Source organism: Labeo rohita, chromosome 5 (genome assembly GCF_022985175.1).
Source record: "Labeo rohita strain BAU-BD-2019 chromosome 5, IGBB_LRoh.1.0, whole genome shotgun sequence".
Taxonomy (NCBI): Eukaryota; Metazoa; Chordata; class Actinopteri; order Cypriniformes; family Cyprinidae; genus Labeo; species Labeo rohita.
In genome coordinates, this window is record NC_066873.1 from 6,106,374 (window position 1) to 6,121,998 (window position 15,625).

Sequence of the window (15,625 nt, forward strand, 5' to 3'; positions counted from 1 at the left end):
TAAAGGAGGCATCCCGAGCTAAAGAGTAAATTCCGTTTTTATGAATGGACTCCGCGATCCCAGAATATATCAGAATTACTAATATTGTTTCCGTCGTTCTATTCTGAAATGCCTGCTGACAGCGCGGTTTATCTATGCATTTACATAGAATACTTAAACTGTGATCGCTGGCAAAGATAATAAATAATTTCCACATTGTATATATTTAAAAGTGTATTAGAAAAATAATGGTTCTATAGTAAATGTTGATATAATTGAGAGTGTTTTAAACAAGTGAATCTTGTGAGTGAGTGAATGCAGAGCCTTGCATTTCAGCCCGACTTTTTTACGCCCCTATAGGGCCGGGCTTCGGGAACAATTTTCATGTCATAGCTCAGACGCGGCCCGGGCTTCGGGTCTGTTGTTCGGGTCTCCTTATTTTTATATTTTTGATATCCACAATTTATGGTGATGAAAAATTCCCCGCTGGTGGAAACAACACGAGACTTCACTTTCGCTTTTTTTTTTTAGACCGGTTCGGAAGGCATTTAGTGTCTCCATCAGCAGCAACAGCGAGTGCACCTTCAACGCAGCTGGAAGAGATCCGCGTTCAAGTGCACGCAATAGGCTAAAGCTTGCTGCAAAGCACCGGCAAAAGTAATTATCATGAATGTGTCGAGGGGAAAATAGTAAGGAGATTTTTTTTATTATTTATTAATAAACTGGTGTTTTCTGAGTCAGTGATTTCAGGATAAATTTGCCGATCTGGACTCGCCATCTTCTCTTTGGACACACCTTTAGAGAGAAAAGCATCATTACAGATTACTTAATGAGAGTTTTTGTTTTCGAATTGATTTATTTCGTTAAGTAATAATTTTGAGCTTTCTATATGTATATTTGTCATGTCTGTGCGGTTTGTATTCGCTGAGTTTCGGTTTATTTTTGGGAAGCGCTCGTGTTGAGACAACAGAAAGCGCATAATGATTGTTTTATAAAGGCACCGTTTGCAACGTTTTGTTGATATTGTGAGTGCACACAAATAAAAGTAGACCCTTTACAGTTCCGAATGATGTATTACTCTACCTTTATGAACAAAAATGACGGAATAATTCAATTGTTTCCACTGAAAGAGATGTGATTAGTGATCGCGCTGGCGCTTCCGTGTCTTGTAAGCAGCTTTAGCTTCCACTCTCCGCACAAACCATTGGGTATGTGCCTAATAGCGCACATTTATCCGAGTTTATCACTGAAACTAACATTGCTTTATACTTTAAAAAAAAGATGACTAATTACAGCAAAGCAAGAAAGTAGGCTATGCTTTACCTTTGCACGCCGTTGTTGTCGGGTCTCCCCTCAGGCGCGCTGCATGCGCGCAATTCTCAAAACACCTATCGGTGAACCCGATATTACAAAACCGATAACCGATTATGGTAAAATGCTTAAATATTGGGAAAAATATCGGTAAACCAGTATATCGGTCGATCTCTACCAAGGTTCCCCACAATCGCCCTGACGGGGTGATAAAAAGAATACGAAATTGCTCATAACTCCTAGGCTGTCAGTCACAGTCTCAAGTGTCTTGTGTTGTTGGAATCCTTGGTTCACAACGGACAAAATGCATGCTTCGCATGCGATCATGAGCCTGGCAAAATCCTTTTTTTTTTTTCTCTCTCTTTTGCAAACTTTTTTCACCTGATCGGAACCAAACCAGTATAGAAAGATTCTCTGTAGAGTGAATATCCATAATTATCAAAAAAATAAATAAAAAAGAGGGCATCAAAACATTCGAAAGGGGCAAGGGCCACTTTAGTAAAATGCCTGTGAGATATAAGGAATGAGATATCTTCGCCAAACCCAGAAAACTTATGTAAGAGCTCAATTAGTGGTGTTAGAGGGAAAAAACTTAAAAATAACTGTGCAACCATTTGTCCTATCAACATGAAAATCGATGTGCACGGTCTTGGTCCAAGTGTTGTTTTTTTTGCGGCATGTTTTAATTTTAGTTTTAGTCTAGTCTTTGTGTGAAGCTGTCATCTTTGTTTTTATTAGTTTTAGTCACGTTCATACTCTTTTTAGTCTTTCGGTTTATTTTTGGGAAGCGCTCGTGTTGAGACAACAGAAAGCGCATAATGATTGTTTTATAAAGGCACCGTTTGCAACGTTTTGTTGATATTGTGAGTGCACACAAATAAAAGTAGACCCTTTACAGTTCCGAATGATGTATTACTCTACCTTTATGAACAAAAATGACGGAATAATTCAATTGTTTCCACTGAAAGAGATGTGATTAGTGATCGCGCTGGCGCTTCCGTGTCTTGTAAGCAGCTTTGATGTGCACGGTCTTGGTCCAAGTGTTGTTTTTTTTGCGGCATGTTTTAATTTTAGTTTTAGTCTAGTCTTTGTGTGAAGCTGTCATCTTTGTTTTTATTAGTTTTAGTCACGTTCATACTCTTTTTAGTCTAGTCAAGTTTCAGTTGACTAAAAGTCTGAGCATTTTAGTCAGAATTATCCATGACTATTTTCGTCTAGTTTTAGTCGACGAAAGCTGGTGACATTTTAGTCTAGTTTTAGTCAATGAAAATTCTGTTTTAGTCTGACAAAACTAGCTACAGTATTTGGCCAACAAGGGTTGCTTAGCAGTGTTGGGCAAGTTACTTCCAAAATGTAACACATTATATATTACTAGTTACTGTCTTTTAAAAATAATTAGTTACATTACAATATTACTGTCTCTGAATTGTAATGCGTTACACTACTTTTGAGTTACTTTCACCAAAATAGCCACAGAAGTATGACTAGGCATTATAAAATACCAAAATGTAGTTTATTGCAGCTCATTATGCATCCAGCGGAGGGTAATGATGTAGATCTATATAGCGGATTGTACTACGCAGTACGCACTATTTTAATTAATCAGTGTATATGTTTGTTGACTGTATTTTATTCTGATAATGAACAGGCTGCAACGTTTGCTGTGTGTGTGTGTGCGTGAGGCGCCATTTTTGGTCATACAGATCATTCGAAATTGCAGCGCGTTTACTTTTATTTCTGTCATCTAGTTTTTTTTTCAGTGAACTTTCGACAAGCGCCGCGCCACACAAACCAAACTTAGCAGCATATGTCACTCAGTCTTTTCCTTTTGTTTTGTTAATCTATTTAAGTTAAATATATTTTGCGTATTCATTCATTTTATATATAGGCTATGATGTGATTAAAAACAGATTTTGTTAATTTTAGTTGAACTTATTTTTTGTTGCTTGTCTACACTTGTCCGCCACATTCTTTCTCTTCTCCGACCCCGCAGCTCGCTCTCTCTCTCTCTCTCTCTCTCTCTCTCTCTCTCTCTCTCTCTCTCCCTCTCCCTCTCCCCTCCCTCTCCCTCTCCCCCCGTTAGCTTAGTGTCAGTGGCACCAGTCCAGGTGTTTCCAGGAGTTATTTGTTCAATTTCTCCTTGTTGAGAGTTTGGTGTCGCACATAGATTACACCTGATTATGCATTCTTATTTTCTGTGATGAAATGAGTAAAACGGGTGTGTGTCCATCTCACACATGTAGAATCCATCTCGACAGTCGTCTTAACCATCGAATTCCAGCAACAGGAAATAGACAAACTATTTTACATGCAGATTTTTTACTCTGGTGCTGTTTTGCAGTGTTGGTAAATTCACCACCTAATTTTGAGTTAAAATATGTTGTTGTAACTTGCGTTACTGAGATTGTAACGAGTAATAGTATTACTCAAATTTCATTAGTAATGCATTATATTACTATTACTAAACAAAACGAAATAACGTTATAACATTTTGTTTCGTCTCGTTTTGTTCAACGAAAATGAAGAGACATTTTTGCATAGTTTTTATTTTGTAAACCATGTTTAGTCTCTTTTTTTATTCGTCAACAATATTGCATTATACGTTTAATTATAGTCATCGTCACATGACCAGCATTTACGTTGCGTCTCGCCTCGTTTTCGTCACGTGATAAAGGTTCGTTGAAGACGCTATATAGTCATGATTTTTGTTGACAAAAGCAACACTACTTGGTCCAAAGTGCCACAAGTGTCTATAAGGACTCCTCATTCTGGAGGAATGAGAGTGGTTCCTCTAGAACCACTGCTGTCAATCAAATTATTTGTTAAATGATAAAGAACTGCAAACTAGTGCTAGGTTTTTTACTCAGTCTGGAAAAAACACTGCAGAACAATTCTCTGGACTCTCTAGGCCAATAATTATCCAAAAACAAAAGTTGAATATACCTTTTGTGAGCGCTTGAACCCCAGTAATCGCTGCTTGCAGCTGTATTTTATAATTATTTATGTTCAAAATTCAGATTTTTAGGATGAACTTAACCCTTCAATCTGAATATTTCTATCATTTACTGAATTTTAGACACATTGATGGATAATTCAATATGAAGACACAAGATGTCTGGACTGCAGTGTTTCTTTATTTAAGAAACATTTACCAAAGTAAAAGTTAAAAGCAGAGAACATGTCAGAACATACATTTTGAAGCATCACAATGAAAGAGACAGAGATGTGAGAAGAGAGACGAGACACTGAGACTCCAGTGGAATAATTCATGGATATTGATCATCAATCATGTGAGCAGAATGAAACCAACAATGCACACAGACACAGCGCTTGACTTAAAAACAGCCTCTGTGTGTCTCCATTGTCAGGGCTGAAAATAATGCAGCAAATGAACAGAAATTAAACCAAGAACAAAAAAACTTGATCATGACCAACATGCAAAGCATGCAAATGAAGTGAAGCACTTGAACAGATCTAGACACTCAAAACACATGGAGATTATCACTAATTAAATTAAGGGAAAATAAGAGGTCAGTTAGGAAACAACTGCAGCTATTTTTACACAACAGCATGAGGGTCTAGTGCAAATAAAAGTGTGAGTAAATGAGTAAATCCTGAGTTGTGTTATGACGGATGAGTTCAGAGGTGCAGGCTATTTTAGTGATGTGCTGTGATCTATTCTGTGTGTGTGTTTCGCACCTGTGCCGCGCCGCATAACTCGCCCAAATAAACCCGCTGCCATTTGTGTCACATGTTCAGCCTCTGATGCGACGCATGCTTCTGATTGTGTGTTTCAGGTTTGCGTCTCCTCCAAGTGCGCCGTCGTTTGGCTCTCTAGCGGGTTCAACTGCGGCAGCGCCGCCGTCGTTCGGGAGTCTGGCACAGCAGCAGCAGCAGCAGCCGCCGCCACCGTCGGGGTTCGGCAATCAGAGCGGTGCTTTCTCCGGCTTCGGCTCGTCTGGAGGTGAGATCACAGAGACAGCGGTCAGGAGTTCACAGGCTATCGGCGTCAAATGCTGCTGTTATTGTGCTTCCCCTTATAGCCGCAGCAGGACTAGTTTTAGAGCCGATAACATGCTGTGTTCAGCTGGTTCAGTGTACTCAAGCACCAATAGAAATCTGGACAATCACAATAAGCTTTAGCATTTTACCTGATAATCTCACATTACAAAAAAATTTACTTTTTTCTGTTAGGTTTTTTTTTTTCTTTTTCACTTGTTTTCTAAGGCAAAATTTCTCATTTTAGTTGTAATTTTTATGTGCTCAAACCATTTTTCAATAGTTTTAATTCTAATTACAGTTTGAGTTAACAACTACCTTATTAACTATTAATAACCAGCATTTTTGGAGTTTATTTAGGCAAAAGTCATTGTTACTAGTTAATAGTGAGAATTTGACCTTAAAATCAAATGTGACCAAAAGTACAAACATGGTTAAAATATGACTAGCTGTGGAACAAGCAATATTGATGAAAAATACATTTTTCCTGGTTAATGTGCATTTTAATCACATTTTAGTTGTTATTTTTATGTGCTATTGTCAATTTTTTTTTTTGACACAGTGAAATATTTCGACTAAGTCTAAAGGTTTCGGGAATAAAGTCAAGTTTCGCGAATAAAGATGAAATGTTTTGCGAATAAAGTCAAAGAAGTCGAAATACTCCGACAGTGAAGTCGAAATACTCCGACAGTGAAGTCGAAATACTACGACAGTGAAGTCAAAATGTTTCGGGAATGAAGTTGAAGTGTTTTGAGAATAAAGTCAAAATTACAAAAATTAATTCATAGCAATTACGAGATTAAAGTTATAATATTTTGAGAGTATATTGCACATCCAAATTGGGAGCACCAGGAGATATTCCAGAGTCTCAGCTTTCAAAATCTGTCAGTGTTTTAGCAAAATACAAACAATGTCTATTAAAATAATGTTTTTAGTGCTCTTTATTTGTGGTGTGACTCAGTTTAAGCAGCATGTGAATCAGTCATCTTTCTGATTAAAATGAGACATGTGTTTTATTAAATTAGGGTGTCCTGTTTTTTTTTTTTTTTTTTTTTTTTTCTTCATTCCTTCTAATGTTCCTTCACGTTTATATTGTGCTATAGAATTTGAATTTGTATTACAAATTTAGAATTTGTATTTCGTGATAACACTGAAAGAATTTAAAGGCTGAGCTGTTTTGTATTACTGCGTGGCTGATGCACTACAAATAATGAATGGAAGATGTTAAATATTATTTCCAATCATTTACTGTATTATACCATGAATAAAACAGCTTGTGAATAGTCACTTATATACTGCAGAAAAGATGACAATATAATTTATGCTAATGAGGTGGAGTCCACTTCAACCTTTAGAACATTTTATTGTTGTTTTTAATTAAATACGTGAGGAACGAAAAATGGGACGCCACAGACATTTTTGCAGAGTAGGTGGTGGAATTTTCACAAAGAAAACAGTAGCATTTAATGAAACTAATGTCTCGTTGTGATCGAAAAGATGATTGATTCAAACTTTGTTTGTGTTTTTCTATAAAACTGACAGATTTTGAAAGATGAGACTTTTAACGTGGTATTAAAACGCTGTCATAGTTTTTAGTTTTAGTAATTAAGTAAAACTTAAGTATACTTAATTAAAAAAAAATTAATGTTTTTAATTTTAGTTTTTGTAATTTTGTGCTTTTGTAAATAAATTAACAATATTATTAAGCTTTTTTTTTCCATTGCTTTTTTTTTTTGTTTTTTTTTTTTCTGTTTGTTTTAATAATAGTAGTACTTCAACCTAAACAACTTTTTTGTTGTTGTGAAAGTAATGTTTGTAATTTTAGTTTGTAATTTTTTTTACACTTTAACCTAAACTTAATGAAGGCAACATTACTAATTTTGTAAATTTAGATATTAATGTATTAATTTTATTCAGCTTTATTTCAGTTAACGACAACCATTTTACAATAGTTTTATTTCTGATTATAGTTTGATTTTACCAACAACAACACTGGTTGTTATGAAGTGCTGGTTCAGTGCAGGTTCTGTTTCTCATGAGCTCTTATCTCTGCTACGCTCACATTCTCTGCATCTCCTGCGATTAAATCCGCCGCAGACAGACTCAAGAGCTGCTTGCTGTGTGTCACGAGTTACCTAGTTACAGCGATAAACCTACTCCAGACCTGTCATTGCTGATGAAGTCTGACTCTCTGATTATGTCTGTGTCTGTAGGTTTTGGAGGTTTTGGAAACACCAACACCAACCAGTAAGTGTTGCAACATTCACGTTCATTCACGCACATCCGTCGTGAGTTTTGCTCACACATCGAGTCTCTGATGATGTTTTCCAGACCCTCGTCTCAGACGTTCGGCAGTTGGAGGAGTTGATCTGCGGACGCCATCCGATCTGATCTGATTTTATAGTGCGCGCGCAGGATTGAATATGCAGTGAACACTCATGTTCTTAACGTGTGCTGATGTCCGACTGTTTTATGTTCAGTGTGTTTCTTCTGTTTTAACTACACAATGAGAAATAAACTCAAGTGCTATTGACCGTACGTCTCATTTCTGTCCTTTACTGTCACACTGGAACAAACATTTAGGCCTAATTTGCTTGTAACTAATAAACCTTATGTGATGCATACAGGGTTTGTACAAGGTGCTTAAAGTGCTTGAAGTTCTTGAGTTTAAGGCCTGGAAAATCCTTGAAAATAGCAAAATTCCTAAAGAGATACTTAAAAAGTCTTTGAATTATTAAAAGACAATGTATCTATGAAATAAGTGTATAATTTTTTCGTAAGCACTCTTTTTACGCAAAATTCGAGCAATTAAAAACATCATTTTTTTTTTTTTTTTTTTTTTTACTATTTCAGTTAATGTCATAAAACTATCGAGCTAAACCAGTAGTAGTACTGACCGTGTCGTGAAAACATGTCTGAAGACACAAAAACAGGAACAGATTAACCGAATCAATTGAGTGAGTCTTTTAAGCTGAACCCACTCCAATTGATCAAATATGTGGCTTCTTTTCATTTCAAGCGATTCACTAGGAAAAACCAGATCAAATTAAAATGGCCATTCATTTTCAAACTTCGACATCGCTTGTAATGATTTTAAAAACCATTGTCGCAACACGATTTGCTGTTCCGAAGTGATCCAATCAGATCTTGATTCACAAATCATTTGATTCAGATTGGGCCTTTAAGTCACATGTTGCAAATCATTTGATTCAGATGGAAACTTCAGAGCAGGTTCTTGAATCATTCCACAAATTGAAAGATTCACGATGCGCGCTCCGAGTCCTGATCTGAAGTGATGTTGAAGTGACGTCTACACTGGTGATTTCACTGTGTTTCAGAAACAATCTCCGCCTACACTACACAACTGAAAACGCATGTCACATGACCATTCATGCAGGTACAACCAAATGGGGAATCTACCTATACATATCTATGGGTACAACAGTGAGCATGACGTTATTGTTTACACAGTCATCAAGGATACACAGTCTTTTGGTCTGTTTACACTGAAGCGCAACCCCAAGGTTTTCAAACTGAAACAGGGTCTGCAGCATTTTCGAAGGCCTCCATTTTCAAGAGTCAAAAACACCAGAATAGTGTAAGCGATTGGCGTAACCTTAGCAAAAGTTATGCGTTTTAAAACAAAAATGCACTAGTGTAAACGTAGCCTTAGTTTGGAACCTAGGAGTGTGGAGCACAAATCATTTGATTTAGATCGGGAATTGAGTGTTTGTTTGTTTTTTGTTTTTTTCTTAAACTATAGAAAACATCAAAGAATAAGTTCAATCCTTGATTGAAGTCCTTGAAAATCAAACAAGTAGTGCTTGAAAAGTCCTTTAAAGTCCTGGAATTTTATTTTACAGTGTCTATATGAACCTTGTGCATATTTGTCAGTCATGCATAAATGAAACAGGTCAGATTTCTGCACTCAAAATGTCATTGCAGTTTAACTGTTTCCATCTATTTGATTTTATTTAAATCATGTTTCCAAAATGCATTTGTTCAAATTGCTTAGAATCAATATGAATCTATTGTGAAATGAGTTCAATTAAAATGTAAGGTAACACTATTTTAAGAACCAGTTCTCACTATTAACTAGTTGCTCATTAGCATGCATATTACTAGAATATTGGCTGTTTATTGTACAGTATCACCATAGAGTGCCTTTCAACCCTCACAATACTCAAAACTTTTCCCTCTTAATTTCCCATTCACTTTGTCATGTCATAAATAGTAGACACTCAAGTGCTATAGAAACATATTAGCTGAGCTCCCACACATTTTTATAGATAATTATGGGCCATTATTCGAAGCATAAACCATGAGATATGTCCACCCTTTCATGGACACATATATTACTGTTAAATATATTTTCATGGCAATATTAAGATGCAAATAATATTTTCTGAAAGGTATAATGTCCCTTTCCTAAACAATGAAACATTTAACAATGAATATGACAATGAAACATTTAAAATTATTTTATTCATTTTAGATTTTAGCGACATTAACTACAAATGAATGCTATGTCCACCCTGTCATGTGTATGTCCACTCTATCAAGTCTAAAGTGGCTGACAAGAGTGGACATTTTGAGCTTCAATTAGCATATTAGCTTACTAAAAAACAGTGATTAGCTAAATAGTTTGTCTGATGGTTGAAGAGAATTTGATATATTTAAATGTATATAATTTAAAAATACTGTGTTCTAATCACTTCCGGTATATTTTATGCCAACAGGGTGGACGTTAAGCTTAGGAAAAGCAAGTAAGCAAACTCACATGAAGAAAATTTGTCAATTTAAAAGTCACCAACTTACAACACTCAGACGTTGAAAATCCCGCCACTGAAGAGACAAAAAAAAAATCTGTTGTCCTGATGTCACTAAAGGGGATGGCCTTTTCTTAAAGGGGCGGATTCCCCAATACGACAGGGTGGACAACCATTCAAGGAACACGGACAAACTCTTCTTTTTTTATTAAATAAAACTATTGTTTTTATTACCAAATGTTCAATACACTCAAACTGAGAAATCTCTTATTTAACAAAATATTAATAGGAGAATGAAATTTACAAATGTTATGATTTGACTATATTCTACTCTCATTCAAATTTAATTAGCAGTGCATGGAACATAACAAAATAACATGCATTCTCCTACATAAAACCTAATCTGAACAAACTAAATCTTGGAAAAAAAAAACTGAAAGCACACACGGTGGGAACCTAAATTGAGGTACAAAAGCTTATAAATCATACAGAATGTTTTTTGTTTTTTGTTTTTTTGCAGAAAGTTTCCTGTGACGGGTAGGTTTAGGTGTAGGCCAATAGAAAATATGGTTTGTACAGTATAAAAACCATTATGCCTATGAAGAGTCCCTACAAGGATAGCTGACCAGACCTGTGTGTGTGTGTGTGTGTGTGTCACAGTCACTTAGGCTCTTATCATCACAGCAGTGTCTCTTCACATGCCTGTGGAAGGGAAAAGGCTCGAGTACATCCAGATCCAGATTCTTCTAGAAGAGATTCTGAACACTACACACTCACTTCATCTGTCATTTCCTTCACATGACTGACTGACTGACTATGCTGTGATTCAACAAGCTGCAGGTCATTCCTGATGTTTGACTGAGAACAGGAAAAATCCTGCAGCAGATTTACTGATGATGATGATGATGAAGCACCTTCAGTAATCCCGTCCTTGTTCTCCATCATCTCTGTAAATCCCTGCCGGATAATGAGAGTCAGATCCAGGAAAACAAGATCAGACGTGGTGTTTTATTAATGTCAGACCTGTCTGACGCGCTTTGTTCTCTGTACACTTTACCTTTTCTATCAGTTTCTCAGTTGTTACAGTTAAACTTTATGGTTTGCTCAAAGAGAATATCAGAGTCACGACACTGAGGAACGATATTGATGGAATCTCTCTCAGTGTGTTTGAAATTGTGTCTGAGTAGAGCTACTACATTTGAATTTGAAAGAATTTTGCAATCGTTAAAAAAAGTATGTTCTATATCAGAGCTGGGCAACTTTGGTTCTGGAGAGCCACTGTCCTGCAGAGTTTAGTTCTTCCCCCGCAGCCTCATGAGTGAAGTGGCCATGTGTTTCGCTTCAGAATCCAGGTGAAAGTAGTAGGTCATCTGGGGACTTTTCACCCTCTCTGTTATGAAAACGTTTAAGTTTATCGTAGGAGGGTCATTCTTACTACACTGTAAAAAACAAAAAACACAATTTGTTGAGTCAGATTAAAATAATTTGTTACCCTCCTGCCTTAAAATTTTAAGTTCAGTCAAATCAAATAAGATTAGTCAGCTTGAAATGTTAAGTTGTACTAAGTGACAACTTAGATATTTGTGTTTGTTAAACTTAAAAGCTGGGTAAGTAACCCAGCTGCCTTAAAAATTTAAGTTGAATCAACTCAAATATCTAAGTTGTCTAACTTAACATTTCAAGTTGAATATACTTTTTTTGAGTTGACTGAATTTAAAATTTTAAGCAAGCTGGGGCCATTTGAGTCTGGTAACTTTTCATCAAAAAATTGTTAAATTTTTTATGATGTAATCATTTTATCTGAAGAAGGGATTGGGCTACTACAAGAAAAATATATTGGTCCAGCTCAGGATATTATTCTTGAATAATTTTTCACGGAATTCTTGACAAGGGCTAAATGTCCACCCTGTTACAGGACATTCTCATCTCAGTTAAGTGTTTTGAATGCACAATTATTGTTACATTTACATTTTCTAAGAACTAAAATGTCCCTCTTTTTACCATGCAAATGTATTTTAAGTGTTCATAATCGGACATTATATTGAAAAAAGTTGTATTTGAAGACAGTGTAATTTCACCACAGTGTAATTTTATTTAGAATAAAAAGAAATTCCAGTGGAATTTCTCACATTTTAAATAATTACATTTTACCATTTAGGTTCCTACAGGTGACCACAAAGACATGAGTTACAATTGCTGAACTCATTTTATTAATTTAAAAAAAAAACATTGATGTAACAGGGTGGACAGGGGGGAAGCAGGATGGACTGGACATAACAGTGTGGACATTACACCACTGTAAAACAGTATGTATCAACATGTTGCCTAACACAAGAAGCTTAAAATCACTACATCAGATAAATGGTTCTGTATATAACAATTTATAGGATATAATTATCACATTAAATTAAGTTGTTGTGTCAGCGCCAATAGCCTCGTGGGCAGTGCGTTGACATGCAGCACCATTGCGCTCTGTGTGTCCCATGTTCGAGTCCCGGACTTTTCCCGATCCCGCCCCCCCTCTCTCTCCCACTTCATTTCCTGTTTTATTACTGTCCTTAAATATAAGGCAAAAATAAATAAAAAGTTGTTGTACCAATAACATTAGAGCGACAGCACTGGAAACGCCCACAAGCGTCTTCACAGTACAGAGTCTAGTGACATGCAACGAAAAAGTAACTGGCAGTGTGAACGGGGCTTATGGGTGTTGCGCAGTGATACACAGAACCATTGGTGAAGCGGTCATTGCTGTGCTTTATCATGAATAAAACCCAGCTGCTGACCAATTAGAATTGAGGACATGAAAGTTTTAAAATTTTAAAAGCCTTCTATATTTTAAAGCTTGTATTTATATTTAATATTAATTTAAACTGAAAGCTGAATATTATTTGTCAAGTATATCATTCATGTCAAGTAAATATAATCAATAATTAGCAGCAAAAAGCATATCTAAAATTTTGATTATTTCCAATTTTGTCTCTAAAATGCTTTTTAGCTGTAAATGCAGTTTGCTCACAGCTGACTGGTCCAGTTTTGTTTACCATTTCAGTGAATGCTAATAAAAACCAATCCATCATCTTGAATCTGAATCTGAAAAAAACTGTTTGCACCAGTTACACTCAAACTTACCCAAGTAACCAATGAAACCGGTTTCATGAAATAAGACACTGATTCAAACCTTTGTTTGTTTGCGTTTGTCGCTGTGATGAGGTTGAGATGCTCCGCTTGTTAAGCTTGTTGACCTTTGACCCTGCGGCACATAATGATGTTTCATCTTTGACCAGCATCTTCCTCTAGTTCCTCAGGTATTAAAGGAGGATTTGGTTTTCCACATGAGCGTCTGGCGTCTCTCTGTCATTATTATCCTATAGATTATGTGTGTTTATAGAATGAGACAGGTGCTGGAGAGACACGTGTAAATATAGCAGTGAATGCAGACAAATGCGCCTGCAGCTCTGTGAGCATCTGCTCTTCAGTTACTGTGCACTAGTTTGTATTTTCATCTTGTTTGCAGATGATCAGAGTTTGGTGTCAAGATCAATCCCATCACGCCGCTGGAGTGTCTGCGCTCTGGGATTGAGTCTGTTAATCTCTCAATCTCTCGCCTGCTTTAGTTTAAGCCTCGTCCTCATCCACGGATAACGGGATAATACGCTCCATTATCAAACATGCTTAAATCCACTGGAGACTGTGATGAACCTGGCTACAGATACACATGATCTAAACCCGTCACAGTCTCCAGTTCATCTGTTTACAGTGAGATGAATACAGGAAGATCTCTGTAATCAATCACAGCCAAAAGCTTTAAAATGCTACACTACTGTTCAAAAGTTTGGGTTCAAAATTTGTTCATGTTTATAAAAGAAGTCTCTTCTGCTCACCAAGGCTGCATTTATTTAATTAAAAATAGTAAAATTGTGAAATATTTTTACAATTTAAAATAACCGTTTTCTACACAATATATATACAGTAAAATGTAATTTATTCCTGTTATTCAATGCTGAATTTTCGGCATTGTTACTCCAGTCTTCAGTGTTACATGATCCTTCAGAAATCATTCTAATATTCTGATTTGCAGCTCAAATAACATTTCTGATTATTATCTGTTGAAAACAGCCATGCTGCCAAATAATTATGTGGAAACTGCGGCACTTTTTTTTTTCAGGATTGAATAGAAAGTTTAAAAGAACAGCATTTATTTTAAGTAGAAATCTTCTGTAACTTTATAAATGTCTTTACTGTCATGTTTGATCAATTTAATGCATCCTTGATTAATAAAAGTGTGAAATTATTTTTAAAAATTAATAATTAATGGCATTTCTCTTTTAAACATGTTTAGTCTCACTTCTTTCATTTAAAACATTTAGTTTTTCAAGATATGTAAAAAAAAAAAAAAAAATACCATTGCACAACAGCATTATTTACTATCAATAATCTCATGATTTGTAACAAGAAAAATGTGGATTTTTCAATAAGAATATAATCTGATAACAGAATTAAACTGTTAAAGGGGTCATCGGATGCAAATTCACATGTTGTGTGTACACATCTAGCCTATAATGATAAAAATCCACCCAGTGGTTTTTATTTAATCCATAAAAATAATATCCCCCTTTTCAAATCAGGCCATTCTTAGCCTCTTGTCTGTGACATCACATGGACCAAGGCCGCTCCCACGATTGTTGATTGACACGGCTGTCTTACCCTAGACCCGCCCTGAGTGAGCTGTAACAGTCCGACCAGTGTTGCCAAGTCTGCGCTTTTCCTGCAAAATTGGTCTACCTTACCACTGTTGTTGCAGGTTGCTTTTCATGTCTGCGAGTTAAAGCGACCCCAGTAACGTGATATTTATCCCCCTGGAATGCTAATTTTACCAGGGGAACCTCACCAAAAACTTGTATTTTACCCCACGGAACGCAATTTTTAAAGGGGGAACACAACTGGGCTAGCTTTTAGTATTAGTTGGGCAGGTTTTGTTGTGAAAACCTGGTTATCCTAAGTCCGACTGCCATTGTTTCGACGCCGGAGCAGAGTTTCGGAATCAAGTCCAGTTCCGATTTCTGGTTCTGGAATTGATGGGATTCGATTCCAAGAATCAATTCCTCACAGCTGTTTTCAATTCTTTTTCATTTCTTGTTTTTTAGATTGGAGGAACCTAAATTTGTCATGACTGCAGGATATAAAGGTCATAGAAAGTAGCCTTCTTATAATATGAAGCTTTATTCGTAAAAATTGCCATACATTTCTGTAGCTCTGATTTTTTAAATTGTAATTTTGTCCTCACTGCCTGTAAAATTGGTCATAGCCAACAATTCAGCAGTGGACATGTGTTTATTGCATGAATGGAATAGGACATGAGTTGTCTAAAACTTATTAAACACTCCCAAATCAGGTCTTGCAGTCTCTACTAATGAGCTGATGATTTGAATCAAGTGAGTTAAATGAGGGAGACATGCAAAATCTGCAGGGCAGGGGGGCCTCCAGGACAGATTTGAAAACCCTTGGTCTAAAATACATGTGCACAGTTCAGCTGAATAATGTTTACTTTAACCATATGCTTTGCACAA

At 36.1% G+C, this 15,625-nt stretch overlaps 1 protein-coding gene across 2 annotated transcripts in view; it reads left to right on the forward strand.

Annotated features, from left to right (window-relative positions):
* Positions 1 to 7,834, forward strand: part of nup214 (nucleoporin 214) — a 59,194-nt gene extending 51,360 nt beyond the window's left edge. For both annotated transcript variants that reach the window (XM_051110066.1, XM_051110067.1), the window contains exons 34-36: positions 5,088 to 5,254; positions 7,503 to 7,536; positions 7,621 to 7,834. In XM_051110066.1, coding sequence (XP_050966023.1) covers positions 5,088 to 5,254; positions 7,503 to 7,536; positions 7,621 to 7,657 — 238 coding nt within the window. In that variant the 3' untranslated portion in view covers positions 7,658 to 7,834. The remainder of the gene's footprint in view (positions 1 to 5,087; positions 5,255 to 7,502; positions 7,537 to 7,620) is intronic.
* The last annotated feature ends 7,791 nt before the right edge of the window (positions 7,835 to 15,625 follow it).